Source organism: Geotrypetes seraphini, chromosome 2 (assembly GCF_902459505.1).
Source record: "Geotrypetes seraphini chromosome 2, aGeoSer1.1, whole genome shotgun sequence".
Lineage (NCBI taxonomy): Eukaryota > Metazoa > Chordata > Amphibia > Gymnophiona > Dermophiidae > Geotrypetes > Geotrypetes seraphini.
This window is the reverse complement of record NC_047085.1, coordinates 42,735,267-42,751,054: the sequence shown is the minus strand read 5'-3', so window position 1 is coordinate 42,751,054 and position 15,788 is coordinate 42,735,267. Positions and strand designations below refer to the sequence as shown.

Here is a 15,788-nt window from a genome sequence, read left to right as displayed (position 1 = left end):
AATAGTAGCAGTAGTAGTGTTGGTACCCGATCCTGGAAAAACCACCATGGGAGGCCACTCCGCCTGCACTCAAGCTCTCTGCGGACTTGCTCCCAAGGGAATGGTCCCTGAGCTCCAGAAGTGTTAATACAGGCTGGCCAAGAAAGTGTCCTACCAAGCAGGCTGCCTCTTGGCTACAGACTACTGCCCTCAGAGCCTATGTTCTTTGCAGCCAGAGATGTCCCTTAATTGGAAGCCTCTGCAGCACTAAAAAGCCTCACAACTGAATAACTCCCCCCCTTGAAATTTAAAATAAACAGAACAGACTCCTACCATCTCACATGTAGAAAGTAAAATTTAGGATATGCAGGACAGCCCAGAGTGAAGGGAGGCAAAGCACAAACATGTTAATGAGGTTCTCTACACCAGATCTCGTCATCAGAGGGTCACTACCCACCAGTTCTAGAATGATGTCCAATGCACTACAAATAATGTTAATTAGGTAACACACTTAAAATGTCCCTAACACCCCACTTCCCACCCTAAAATACCAAATCACTTACATGTCAGTCATCTGTCTTTGACATTCTGCGCCTAACATGTCTTGGAGGTTCCCATGTATCGCTATCATCCGTTTCTTCATTTTCTTCCTCTTCATCATGGTCCTCATTGTCCTCATCATCCTCATTCTCTTCATTCTCCTCAAACGGCTCTAATCCTGCCTCTTCTCGTTTCAGTCTTTCTGCAAACCACTCTCGCACCTGTTCATATCCCATATGAGATTTGGCAACAAGTTCATCTAGGTCCTGTTCATTAAGGAATTTATGCTTTAAGTAGTAATCTTTCAAAATTGATTTTCCAGTTTTAAATTTTATGGTGGTTGATACTCTGTCCCAGTTGTATACTCTTCTTCCTTTAGGGCGCCCGCGAGGTCTGCCTCTTCCTCGGCTTCTTGGTCTTCCTCTTCCCCTTCTTCTAGTAAAAGTTTGGCCATTCATAACATTTGTGCTAGCATCACCACTACCATACTGATAATAATAGTACCATTTTAAATTGCCATTTTTCCAGGCATACCTTGTGTCCCCAAACCAACTTACGATATCACTACGAAGAAGCCCAGTTTCTTCTGCTAATCTGTCATACTCTTCTGCAGATGGCCACTGTGTACGAACAAATGCACCTTTTAATACGTGCAACTGTTCTGGTGACTTTTTGCTTATTTTGTTAGATACAAAATTCTTGGACTTATTTACGGCTCCTCCATTCCCAGGTGAGTTCTCAACCTTTTCTCCTTTCACATTATTTATATTATTTTCATTTGAGTTCTGTTCTTCTTTTAAACCTTTGGACTTTCTTTTTTCTGAAAACCAGGCATCAATTTCTCTTCTGGTCAGTTTGGTTTCTGCCCGTAGTTTACTGAGCTCTTCATCTGTTGGGACAGGGCTTTTGAGAAAGCTGTCCTCTAGAGCTTGTAACTGTTCAGAAGTTTTTTCTTTGAATTTCTGAAGAGTAAAATCAGGAAAGGCATTCCAGGTTTGCTTACGTTGTGAAGTGATAACAGTTGAGGACTCTGACATTTCATCACTAGAATCAATAATAATAGTGCTGTTGGAATCATGCATGAAATGCATGCCATGACTACTTTTTGAATTCCTCTGATTGTATCTTGTGTCACTGAACCATTTTTTTATTTCACTTTTAGTCAATCCTGTTAGTTTTATGAGTCTATCAATCTCTGCATCAAGGGGAAACTGGGTTTTAAGGTAGCTGAGTTTTAGTGCCGCTAGCTGCTCTTTTGTTTTCTTTGCACGCATATTAAAAGAATCTACATTCATTTGCGAAGAGTCATGTTTGCTAAGCTGAGGAGCTGGAACAGCTGCCATGTGCTTTGTTTCTGCAATAGGCTGGGGAGTCTGAATGTGACCTGTTTGCAATTGTGTCTGACTGGGGACTCCTGATACTGTCAGAGCTATAGGTGTTGTCACAGGCAATGTGTTTGCACCTGCAACCTGTGTAAGGACCAGACCAGGCTGGCCAACTATCTGGCATGTCTGTAAAATAGAAGGCAAACCGTTACCAGCTGTGGAGATCTGAGCTGGAATAACTGTAATGGTCTGTGGTACTGTGTGCACAGTACCATTGAACTGTTTCCTTCTGGCCTCTTCTACTTCTTCTGGGGTCCAGCTGACACCATGTTTCAGGCGCTGAGCTGAGAACCATATTTTAATCTGTTCCTCAGTATATTTTGCTTGAGTAGAGAGAACTGTGATTTCCGACACTGTTGGATAGGGAAATCTATTATATGAGTTGAGTAATAGGGGATGGTTATCCAAAGCAGAATTGTAGGCAGGAATGCTATTCACAGGTATCAAGACTTTTGGACCCAAGTTAGAATTCTGTTGTGCCTGTATGGTAGTTATCACGTGTGCCAATCCTGACTGCAAAACTGTAGCTGGAGCAACCACAGTGGTAGATGTTTCCTGTGCACTAGTAACAACTGGACTGCTTGCCTGAACAGATTCTGACACTGCTAGAGCAGGCTCAATTACCTCTTCCTCTTGTTCTCGCTCATGGTCAACCTCCATTTCATTTTCTGCAGGAATATCATCAACTACATTGTGGGAAACAGCAATTCGTTTATTCTCTGCTTTATTCTTCATCATTTTCATAATAGGGGTTTTACTGATTGAGATTCCAGAAACAGCAGCTTCAGATTGTTCTTGATTCTCTTCATGAACAATAATGCCATCAAAAATTAGGTCATTAACTGTTTGCTCAAAGATCGTCTGGTTATTACGTTTCACCATAGAGAGTTTAAAATTCTCCTCTCCAGGATGGTACTTTATATTATGTTCAGAGAGTGCATCATATCTTTTAGTAAGAAAATTGCACTCTATACAGACATAAGATGAATTAAGTACTACAGTGGGATGCTCTGAATCAACATGAAAAGTAAACATATTTAGATCTGGTGTCTGAAAAGAACAATATTTACACTCATAACCACCTTCTACTTTATTTTGCTGATTGTCTGAATCGGTATAGTCTTGTATTTCTTCATCGCTTGATATGCTCTCAGCTGCTGCATTATGTGCTGGCGTTTGTACAAGAGGACCCACTTCTAAATCGGAGATCATTTCTAGATCAAGATCTTGTTCACTGGCCAGGACCATGCAAGGGGTGGTTGATTTTCGTTTGCTTGCCATTTTATTATAGTGAAAGTCCTTTGCTGATATATCTTTTGTAAATGCTTGTTGTATCTGTCTTCAGTTTTTAAACAAAGATTTTTGGTACTTCAAGTCTGTCTCTTAATTTCTTAAAATTCATCTGTAATCAAAATAGTGGCCCTTTCACAATGGAGCTGGATAATTTCTTGATTTTGCAATGTGAAGTGTGCCAATGTCCAATTACCTAGAGGGGGAAAAAGCACAAAAGAAAATATGACATACATAGTATGAAAAATTTCCCTGTCAGTTGACTTTTCATATTTGGTAATTTCTCTCAGACCCCCCCCCCCCTTTAATATATTGCTTTGCTTTCATAACAAATTTTAAACTAACCTCATATGACAATAAATCTAGAAAGGTTTAGGAAATGGTCAAGAATTTGGCAACTCAAACAATACAGAAAAGCTCAATCACACATTTACAGTGTAGAACATAATGGTAGATATGTTACTCAAAGAACAGGTAAGAGATCTGGATGTAATCATACTGATTAAATCTGAAAGAGCGTGCCTACAGCTGGAACCCTGAGAAAATATCTGCGAAGAGGATGAAATATCTTACTTGTAGTTACAAAAATATCGTCAGGAACCACTCAAAGGAGGATGCCCAGCACCCTCGGGCCGTGCTCAACTATCTGGCCAGGTCTTTGGGTGATGGTCCATTACTGAATTCAAGAGGTCAACCAGATCCTTGCCACACAACAAATGCTCCTGAAAAGGTAGCCGTGCCATATTTGCCTCAGAGGAGGAAACACTAGCCCACTGCCGAACCCAGAGTATTCGGCGGGCCGGAACAGAATATGCTGACACCCTTGCTAGCACCTTCAAAAGGTCATAGAAGCCATCTGCCATGTAGGCCATTCCAGCTCATAAAGGTGTGGAAAAGGCATTCGTAGCTGATCTAGACAGGTGCGTGGCACGTAGGACATAGGCATCACAGTTCCAATGGCTAAATAGCTGGTTTAAAACTTTCCGGAGAACCACATCCACCTGGCTGGCTTGCGTAGCTTTCAACTGTCCCATCACTAGGGAGAGAGTTGCGCCGGGTCAGCTGAGCCATCAGGGAAGCTCCCTTGGTCTGCCACAAAGTTGCGGACACTCCTGCACCCGAGGATGCAAGCTAGAAATAGCCCGAGCTTTCCATAAAGGATCCTCCAGAGTCAAACTGCTCCGGAACTATGAACTCATATCCAGATGCCAGGAAAAGTCGCAGATTACGAACAAATGCTGCAGAGCTATGGAGAAAAAGTTGAAGAAAAGAAAGGAGCAGGCTGGGAATCCACGCCAAACTCTGGTAAAGAAGCAGCAATGAGATCCGGTAGCGCCTCAGTTTAAACAAACGCCTGACCATCAAAGCTTCTCTAGGATCCGGGGCCTCAAAGGGATCAGCAGATCTACCACTCAAGTCCAGATTTCCAAATCCAGGAAATGCAGCACTGTCCAAAAAGGGAGGTCCAGATCAGCTGCTGGAACCACTGAAACAATCTAGGAAGGAGGAACAGACGGTGCAGGCGAAAGTGCAGAGACCTCCCGCCCACCCCCACTCAGCCGCTGAGATATGTAGCAGGGGGAACAGAAAAGCACCCAGCAGCCGGACCCCTGGAGTAAAATACAAAGCCACAAAATTTTAGACATTTTGAGAAGATATCTGGACCCTGGGGAATAGTCACCCTTAGATGACTTATACTTGTGCTCCCTTAGGCTGCGGAGAATCCATCTTGCAGTGGACAAAGCCGCAGAACCAAGGCCCAAAAATAAATGTGGTCACCCCAACAGGCTAGCTGAGCGTTTAATCACCTGCTTCTGTGAAGGGGAGGCTGAACCAGTAATTACCGCCCCCCCCCCCACGCCACGCAGCATGTGGTGCAAAATGCTCTAAATGTGGCAATTTATTCCCAAATTTGGTATGAATCCACACGAGGAGACCCTAAGAACTCCATTCCAGCAGTCTTCCTGGCAAAATTTCAAATTTTACAGAAAAAGAGAAAAGTTGAAAAAAAGATAGTTAAAAATTCAAAATAGCCGATGGACTCGAATTTGCTTCAGAAACACACCAGAAATGACATTTCTTAAACTTTAAAAATTACATAAATACTAAAATTCAGGTGGGGGAACATAGAGGAACACTAGGAAACCTTCAAAACCCCTTGAAATGAACTTTTAAAATATTGATTTTGCAGCCTGTCAGCTGCACTGTATTCAGACACCAGACCTGCTCCTGTTGCTTCCAGCCTTTTCAATGGCCAGTTCAGAATTCATTGCCACCCTACTGGAAATTCATCTTTGAAGCTGATCTTCGGGCTGCTAGTAAAACTCCCCTGTCTTACTATGCCTCCATCCCTGTGGACCACTGGATGCACACTTGAAAGGGAAAAGGTGCGAAAACGCAGCCAGCACGCTACAGAACACCACTGAGCCCCCTAAGCTCGCTATACAGTCTGCTCGATCCTCCCACTTAACAGGGAGTGAGACTAGGTCAGGGACAGCCCTGTACTCCAAGGAAGACTAAACAGACTGGCTAATAGGTACCCCCCAAAGGGATTGGCCTGTCAGCTACAAACTGAAGTCTGTGAATTCTCAAGCGGGCAGAGCTTCAAATCCATTTCAAATGCAAAAATACCCACAAAAGGGACGAACTTACGTCAAATTAAAATAATAAAATGGGGAGAGAATCTACACAGCTGCAGCCATGCTAGAAGAAGAAAAGACTGCTAGAGGACACTAAACTAGCTTGTGAAGTACACGCGAGGCAGAGTGAAAAACCTGTAATGGATTTCTTCTGCAGACCATGTGAGTAGTGGGAAATAACCCTAGGGTCTAGAACAGGGGTGGGCAACTCTGGCCTCAAGGGCCTGAATCAAGTCGGGTTTTCAGGATTTCCCCAATGAATATGCATGAGATCTATTTGCATGCACTGCTTTCAATGCATATTCATTGGGGAAATCCTGAAAACCCAACTGGATTCCATCCCTCGAGGGCCAGAGTTGCCCACCCCTGGTCTAGAATGTCTCACCTATTGCACTGGAATATTTGTTAGCAATTCAGCCTTTTATCAGTTTCCACATATTCCTCCCCTTCAATTTGAGTCTCACAATGCCACTTTTGCATTTCTTCCTATCACTGATATATTTTTAAAAAATGTCTTATCTCCTCGTTTCACCATGTCAGCTACTTTTCTTCCATTTGTATCTTTGTTTCCCCAACTAGTCGACCAGCCTCTCTTAACTTTTCCATATATTTTTGCCTGTCTTCCTCTTTCTGCAATCTTTTGTAGTTTATGACCGCCAGACTTGATAGACTTCTCAGCCCCCGGGACCACTTTCCCATGCTGCTCATCCACGTCGGAACTAATGACACTGCCAGGAATGTGCCGGAGGACATAGCTAGAGACTTCGGAGCTCTGGGAGAAAAGCTGAAGCAGACAGGATCACAGGTAGTATTCTCCTCTATTCTTCCTGTTAGGGGCAAGGGAAGGGACAGAGACGAACGCATCCTGAAGACAAACGAATGGCTACAACGATGGTGCCGAGAAATGAACTTCGGATTCCTACATCATGGAGAGGCACTACAGGGACTCCAGGGACCAGACGGACTTCACCTGACCAGCAGAGGTAAGAACGTCTTCGGACACCGTTTAGCCCGCCTACTTCGGAGGGCTTTAAACTAGGTAAGTCGGGGGAGGGTACCCACTTATATACCAGTGCAGTAAGAAACAATCCTGATGTGGTGAACCAAAACTGCGCTTCTAAGTCCGAGGTAAGTACCCTCACTGCTAAAGGTTCACTAGGAAACACTCTGAATCAGATAGGAATCTCTGTACAAAGGTGTAATAAACGCACAGAGTGGAGAGCTATGTATGTCAACGCACATAGTTTAGGGAATAAATTTCTAGAACTGGAAACAGAAATTGTGAATGCCAACCTAGATGTGGTGGCAATATCAGAAACATGGTTCACGGACTCCCATGGGTGGGATACAACTATACCAGGATACAACCTGCTTCGACAAGACAGGAAGGGTAAGCTAGGAGGAGGGGTAGCAATTTACATCAAAGAGAACATCAGGATAACCAGGATCACAGATGTTAAGTACACCGGGGAATCCATCTGGGTCAACCTAGCCAGAGGTGGAGAAAAGTGCTTGTACCTTGGTGTGGTATACAGACCTCCAAGACAAACAGAGGACAAGGATAATGAATTGATTGAAGACATTGAAAATATTACTCTACGGGGGGACACTGTTCTGCTAGGGGACTTCAACATGCCCGATGTAGACTGGAACACACTCTCAGCAACAACTTGTGGTAGCAGGAGGATTTTGACGTCCATGATGGGAGTACAGCTCAAACAAATGGTACTAGAGCCCACTAGGGCCGAGGCCATCCTAGACCTCATACTTACAAACGGCGAGAGTGTCTCGGAGGTCTCAGTGGGAGAAACGCTAGCTACCAGTGACCACAACATGGTATGGTTCAACCTCAGGAAAGGTTTCCCTAAATCACAAACCAAAACGAGGGTACTCAATTTCCGGGGCACTGATTTCGCACGTATGGGAGATTTCGTCCAGCAGACGCTGCAGGATCAAAAGGCAACTGATAATGTGGAAGCCATGTGGTCAAACCTGAAATCGACCCTACACGAGGCAACTATCCGCTACATAAAATTGGTACATAAACAACAAAGAAACAAAAAACCCCGATGGTTCACTGAAGAGGTCTCGCACCTCGTCAAGGAGAAAAAAAAGAGCATTTCTTTCATACAAACGTACGGGAACAAGTGAAGCTAACATTGAATATAAGGCCAGGTCTGCAGCAGTCAAAACAGCAGTCAGGGAGGCCAAGCTTGCGGTGGAAGAAACTCTAGCAAAGAACATTAAGAAAGGGGACAAATCCTTCTTCAGGTACATTAGCGACAGGAAAAAAAAACACAAATGGAATAACACGCCTCAAAACACCAGACGGGAATTACGCGGAAACAGATTCCGATAAAGCCAAACTACTAAATGAATACTTCTGCTCGGTTTTTACCTGCGAGGCACCAGGGCAAGGGCCAAATCTGGAAGCAATGTCAAGCGCGGAAGACCGATTTCAGAATTTTGAGTTCACACCAGCTGATGTCTACAGCGAATTGTCAAGACTCCAGGTGAGCAAAGCTATGGGTCCAGACGAATTGCACCCAAGAGTGCTCAGAGAGCTGTGCGAGGTCCTGGCGGAACCATTAGCCATGCTCTTCAATCTCTCCCTAAAGAAGGGGAGGGTCCCCCAGGATTGGAAAACAGCGAATGTTGTTCCTCTGCATAAAAAGGGTTGCAGGGCAGAGGCTGCGAATTACCGACCAGTGAGTCTCACATCGATAGTATGTAAAATCATGGAAACACTAATTAAACGTAAGTTGGACACGATCTTGGATGAGGGAAATCTTAGGGATCCTAATCAACATGGATTCACTAAGGGTAGGTCGTGTCAATCCAACCTCATCAGCTTCTTTGATTGGGTAACAGAAAAGTTGGACTCAGGAGAGTCTCTGGACATAGTATACTTGGATTTCAGCAAAGCTTTTGACAGCGTCCCACACCGCAGGCTACTAAATAAGATGAAATCAATGGGGTTGGGCGAGACGATAACTGCATGGGTCAATGATTGGCTGAGTGGTAGACTTCAGAGGGTGATGGTCAATGGTACCCTTTCTGAAACATCAGAGGTGACCAGCGGAGTGCCGCAGGGCTCGGTCCTGGGTCCTCTCCTTTTTAACATATTCATAAGGGACTTGACACGAGGGCTACAGGGTAAAGCAACGTTATTCGCCGACGATGCAAAACTGTGCAACATAGTAAGTGAAAGCTTTTTACAGGATAGTATGACACAGGACCTTCGTACATTGGAAAACTGGTCCTCGACATGGCAGCTAGGCTTCAATGCTATGAAATGTAAGGTCATGCACCTCGGTAGCAGAAATCCGTGCAGAACTTACACCCTAAATGGAGAAACATTAGCCACGACCTCAGCAGAACGAGATTTGGGAGTAATCATCAGTGCAGACATGAAGGCTGCCAAGCAGGTAGAGAAGGCCACATCCAAGGCAAGGCAAATGATGGGATGTATCAAAAGAAGTTTCGTCAGTCGGAAACCAGAAGTCATAATGCCGCTGTACAGGACCATGGTGAGACCTCATCTGGAGTACTGTGTGCAGTTCTGGAGGCCACATTACCGTAAAGACGTGATTAGAATCGAATCGGTTCAGCGGATGGCCACTAGGATGATCTTGGGGTTCAAGGGTCTCTCATACGAAGAGAGACTGAGCAGACTGCGGCTCTACACTCTAGAGGAACGCAGGGAGAGAGGGGACATGATTGAGACATTTAAATACATCACAGGACGGGTCGAGGTGGAAGATGTCTTCCTCTTGCCCAGGGGACCCTCGACCACAAGAGGGCATCCGCTTAAACTCAGAGGAGGAAAGTTTAATAGTGACACCAGGAAGTATTTTTTCACGGAAAGGGTGGTAGATCACTGGAATAAGCTTCCGGTGCAGGTGGTCGAGGCCACCGGCGTGCTTGACTTTAAAAGTAAATGGGACATGTACGTGGGATCCCTACATAGCACGAATCACTAGCATCTAGACTTATCGGGGTGGGTCAGTAGAGTGGGCAGACTTGATGGGCTATAGCCCTTTTCTGCCGTCATCTTTCTATGTTTCTATGTTTCTATGTTTCTCTTATTCCTTACCTTCTCAGCTACTACTTTTGAGAACCAAAGTGGCCTTCTTTTCCTCTTACTTTTACTTTCTTGCCTCACAAAAAGATTTGTCACCCCTACAATAACTCCTTTCTGTTTTGCTCACTGCAGTTCTACTCCTTCCAGACATTTCCATCCAGACAACAATTCCTTGATATAATCTTTCCATCCTTTCAAAGTTAGTTTTTTTTAAAGTCTAGAACCTTTACTTTTGAATGAGCCCTTTTTAAACCCATCTTAATATTAAACCGTACCATGCAATGATTACTGGATGTCAGGTAATCTCCCACTCTAACATCAGAAACACTTTCCACGTTTGTAAGCACTAAGTCCAGTATGACTGTATCCCATATGGGTTCTCCTTGAAGAGAATCCAGGATCTCCCTACTTCTAGAAGACCCCACAATAGGAATACCTCAATCAACATTTGGCATGTAAAAATCACCTATTAGTAAATCCTCCTCTTTTTTAGATATACAGTGGAACCTTGGTTTATGAGCATAATTTGTTCCAGAAGCATGCTCGTAAACCAAAGTACTCGTATATCAAAGCGAGTTTCCCCATAGGAACTAAGGGAAACTCGCTTGATGCGTTCCGAAACACCCCCATCCCCCGAGGCCACCGGCGCTGCTCCACTTTAACCCCCCCCCCGAGGCCACTGGCGCTGCTCCACATTTCCCCCCCCGCGATTTGGCATCCCCCACTCACCCATCCAAACATGTTGGTTTACCAACGCACCAGCACCAACGCACAGGACATGCCGGTGCCCAAAGATCTGCCGTCTTCCTTTTGCTGGGCCTTGTTAAGCCAATGTGTTTGGGTGGGTGCGTGGGGGATTCCAAATCGCGGCGGGGGAGGGGGGGTGCGCTAGAGCAGGGGTGGGATGCCAGATCGCGGGGGGATGCCGGATCGCAGGGGAGGGGCGCTCATATATCAAGTCAAGCTCGGTTTCCAAGGCACCGATTTTGCGAATGTTTTGCTTGTCTTGCAAAACACTTGCAAATCGATGCACTGGTAAACCAAGGTTTGACTGTATTCTGAATGTCTACTATTAAATCTCTGTCCTCTTCTTCCTTCTGTGTAGGAGGCCTGTATATCACACCAGTGTAAATATATTTACCATTCCCTTTCGAAATTGATCCACAGTGCCTCTTCCTGGCCCTACAGATCCTGCAATTGAGTGGCTTTAATATGATCTTTAACATATAATGCTACTCCCCCTACTTTTCTTCCTATCCTGTCTTTCCTGAACAGATTATAGCCTGGTATAACTACGTACATCCTAGTCATGGTTTTCAGTGAACCATGTCTTTTTGATCGCCACTATATTACATTACATTAGTGATTTCTATTCCGCTTGTGCCTTGCGGTTCTAAGCGGATCCAACTCATCTTCTTCCATCACAGCTTCAAGATCCAGAATCTTGTATCCCATACTTCAAGCATTAGTATATACTGCTTTCTAGACATTGTCCCCTTTTCCCATCCATGTAGAGGTATTCAGTGATTTATTTACTTGAGGGCTTATACTCACCCAGGGGCTTTGGTCATCCTGCCTCATTACTTCTAGTTTAAAGCCCTCTTCAGTAGATTAGCCAGCCTGTTGAAAGACACTTCTTCCCTTCTTTGATAGATGCTCAGCAGCCCTTGGAAAATCATCCCTTGGTCCAGTAAGCCACAATGCTCTCGATAACACTATCCATATAGCCACGCATTCATCTCCAGGAAGCGTGCTTCTCTGACATGGCCCTTACCCTCGACAGGGAGGATGGACAAGAATACCACCTGCGCACCCGACTACTTCGCCTTCTCTCCCAGAGCCACAAAGTCACTTTTGATACGTTCACAGGGGTACCTGGCAGTATCATTAGTTGCAATGTGGCAGTATCATTAGTGCCAATGGATGAGCAGCATCAGATAATAGTCATCAGGTTTGATGAATCTTGGCAATCTTTCTGTACCATCTTGGATTTTAGCACCAGGCAGATAGTATACCTCCCGGGACATCATGTCTGGTCTGCAGATGAACACTTCTATGCCCCTCAGAAGGGAATCGCCAACCACCACTACCTTATGCTTCCTATGGACATGGATCCAGCTCTCATCTCCTCCACTTCCAGGGCAGCATACCGGTTCTTCAGTTCAAAGGTGGATGGAATCATAGTACCAGTACAGTATACTCTGTCCCTTCTAGTTTGCTGCAATGTATGCCTAGAACAAACTGCTTGACTTGGTATGTCAGGTCTCGTCTCTGGCAGTATTCAAATCTATGCTAAAAGACCACTTTTTTGAAGCTGCTTTTAAGTCCTAACTCCCTTATCTGCTTTTAAGTCCTAACACCCTTATCTGTTTGTCATTCACTTCATAGTCCAGCATGTATAAATTCACCCTTTTGTCCTGTTTGTCTGTCATATTTAGATTGTAAGCTCTTTTGAGCAGGGACCATCTCTTGCATGTTTAATGTACAAGAGAGTGGTGAAAAGTTCTCATCCCATTCAACTTCCTAAATTCTGAGCGTTATATTGACATTGTAGCTGAAGAGTGCTATTTTGCAAAGTGCCAATTTGTAGAATCATAATGCTGTGCACTTCTCCCTCTGAATCCGCGGTTTCAGTATCTGCGGATTTGATTATTCGCTTTTTTAAAAAAAAATTTCATCTACTTTTAGGCTGTCCAAGCCTCCCCAGACCTTACCTGGTGGTCTAGCGGAACACGGGGCAGGAGCGATCTTCCTATGCTCCTGCCCCATGCAGAGCTGTCATCAAAATGGCTGCCTGAGTTCCCGTTGTAGTCTCGTACAACGGGAACTCAGGGCAGCCATTTTGTTGACAGCTCTGCACGGGGCAGGAGTATAGGAAGATCACTCCTGCCCTGCATCCCCACTAGACCACCAGGTAAGGTCCGGGGACGTAGGAGGGATGCGGGGGTGGGTCAGAGCCGGACGAAAAACTTATTTGCGATTTTTGCAATTCGCAGTACGGCTCTGCACCTAACCGTTGCAAATATGGAGGGAGAAGTGTAGTTTGATATTGTTTCAGATCTCCATGACCTGATTTTGGCAGATTGGCAAATATCAGCTAAAACAATTACTGAAACACTGCAGATATCCAGTGAACATGTTGGGTGCATAAATCCACGAGCACCTGGATATGCAGAAGCCAAGTGGGTGCCCAAATGTTTGAATGCTGACAAGAAATAACATCGAGTGGACGCTTCCAAGTTGATTTTTCAGTATTTTCAGTAAACTGGTGTCAACTTTTTAGAATGACTAGTTACTATTGATGAAACATGATTACACCACTATGATCCTAACACAAAAATAGTCCATGCAATAACGGAACTCAGGTTTTCCAAGTCCAAGGAAATTCAAGACCAAAAAGCAGGAAAGGCCATAGCCATGAAGGGGCATAATCGAAAGGGATGTCTAAGTCCGTTTATGTCCATCTCTCAAGTTGTCCAAAGTTAAAAAGAGCCTAAGACACATTTTCGAAAGAGACGTCCAACTTTTTTTTTACTTTCGAAAATCATCTAATTATACGTCCTGCCGATCTGATCGTCCAAGCTGCTAAATCGTCCATCTTTATACCACATTTCTGTCCAACTTTCCATCCAAGTCCAAAATGCCTAGAACAAGCCCTGTTAGACGTGGGAGGGGTCTGCAAAGTGATGGACTACACACCCAGACATGCCACCTAAATAGTGGGATACCTTACAGGGCACTGCTATGAACTTCACAAAAAGGGTGCCATGGCTTCTCCTCACTACAGCTCCCTTATAGGTCACGGTGAGCCCCCCAAACCACCTCCAAAATCCCCTAGACCCACTTAACTACCACCCAATAGCCCTTATGGCTTCAGGAGCCACTTATTTGCCAGTAAAAAAGGGTTTTGGGGGTGTATAGGGGAGTGCACATGTTTAAGTATCAATATAGTCATTACAGGGGCTTATGGGCATGGGTCCTCTTCTCTATGGGTCCCTAACCCACCCCCAAGATGTCTTAAGCTGCCTCTGGGCTGGACGACTAGGCTTTCCTATGCCAGGCGGCCAGGTGACGATGGTCTGGAGGCTGAAATTTAAAGTTGTGAATGAAATTTTTATGGAGGTGGGTGGGGGGGTTTGGTGATCACTGGGGTAGTGTGTTTGAAGTGCTTATCTGGTGACTTTAGGTGGGTTTTTGTGACTTAGACCATGTTTTACATGGTCTAAGTCACAATGTCCAAGTTCCATCTAAGCTCTGTTGTAAAACTTTCGGTTTTACATGTTGTACGACTAAGTCTAAGCCAGCCCAACTCCCACCCTTGACACGCCTCCCGAAACGCCCCGTTTAGCTTTGGACGTTGAGCGGCACTATGAAGGCCTAGGTTGTTTAGAAATATGTCCAAAACCTGTTTTTATTTTCAGCGCTTGGACGTTTTTGAGAAATGTTTGTCTAAGTGCCGACTTAGGCCGGATTTTGGGCGTTTTTCTCTTTCGATTATGAGCCCCATGGTGTTTTGGGATCAAGAAGGTGTTGTAATGACTGACTATCTTCCAAGGAGTCAAACAGTTAATTCAGGATACTACTTTAACTTGCTATGCTGCTTAAAGGAGGCACCGAAAGAAAGAAGAGGGAAGCAGTGGAAAGGAGTTCTCTTTTTGCAAGATAATGTACCTGCTCACAAGGCTGGCAAAATGAAGGATGTTTTGACATAGTTGGGATTTCAGTGCATAGACCAGTGTGTCTCAAACTTTATCGAACCGGGGCGCATTAAAGGTAGTGGCCACAGCTCGAGGTACCCAGAAGTGCGCGGATGTCGCCGTGATGACATCACGCACATGCGTAACATCATGTCAACATCCGCGCATGCGTAGAGGACCTCCAGACGGGCCCTGAAACACCAGTAGAGGATGCCAGCAGGGAAGAGGGCCGGAGAGAAAGAGAGGCGCCGGCTGATTGCCAACAACAGTGTTTCTCAACTACTTCAAGCTAAGTATCCCCTAAATCTAACAAATATCAACTGAGTACCCCAACCACAGACCTCCCAAGCTCCGCCCTAGGCCCACCCAAGCTCTGCCCCAGATCCCACCGCCTTTACTAATTGTAATGCAATGTTTTCCATTCATTTTTCATATACACATAATATACACAGCAGATATAAATTTGCAAAACTGACACATTTCAATCACTATATTGAGAATTTAAATAATTTTCCCTACCTTTGTTATCTGGTGACTTTATTTTTCTGTGCTTTTAACTATGTTTCCAGTGCCTTCTTATCCATTGACTGTTTTTCTCTCCTTTACTTTCTGCCTTGCATCCGTCTTTGGCATTAACTTAACATTCAATTTTTTCATTTTTCTGCTTCTCAAAATCTACTTTTTCAAGTCTTCTCTTCCTATCTCTCTCTCCTTACCTCCCTGTTTCCATGGTCTGACATCTCTCTCCTTCCTTCACCCCCCCATAGTCCAACATCTCTCTACTTCCCTCCCTCCTTCCAGTGGTCCAACATTTCTCCCTCCGTTCCACCAGTCCAACATCTCTTTCTCTCTTCCTCCTGCATGCTGTTTCTCCTCTGATCCTTGTTCCCTTCCCCAACAAATTTCTCTCCACGAGTTCAACTTTTCACTCTCTGCCCTCTCCCCCTTCTCCCGAGTGCGACATTTCTCCTTCCATCCTTTCTATCCTCCCCATCCATCTCGCTCTCTCCATGAGTCCAACACTGTCTGCCTCCTGCATGCTTTCTCTCGACTCTACTGAATGACATCCCCTCCTTTCCACCTAACATGCTAGCTCCCCATGCACCATTTCTCACTCTCCTCCACCCCATGTCCATTTTTCTCTCTCTCATCACTCACTCCTCCTGCAACAATT

General features: G+C 44.8%; 1 protein-coding gene across 5 annotated transcripts in view; it reads right to left on the bottom strand.

The window, feature by feature from the left end:
* The window catches only part of ZHX1 (zinc fingers and homeoboxes 1), a 120,766-nt gene that overhangs the window by 40,897 nt on the left and 64,081 nt on the right, over positions 1–15,788 (bottom strand). For all 5 annotated transcript variants that reach the window (XM_033933738.1, XM_033933737.1, XM_033933742.1 and 2 more), the window contains one exon: positions 543–3,390. In XM_033933738.1, the coding sequence (XP_033789629.1) occupies positions 546–3,185 (2,640 nt within the window). In that variant the 5' untranslated portion in view covers positions 3,186–3,390 and the 3' untranslated portion in view covers positions 543–545. The remainder of the gene's footprint in view (positions 1–542; positions 3,391–15,788) is intronic.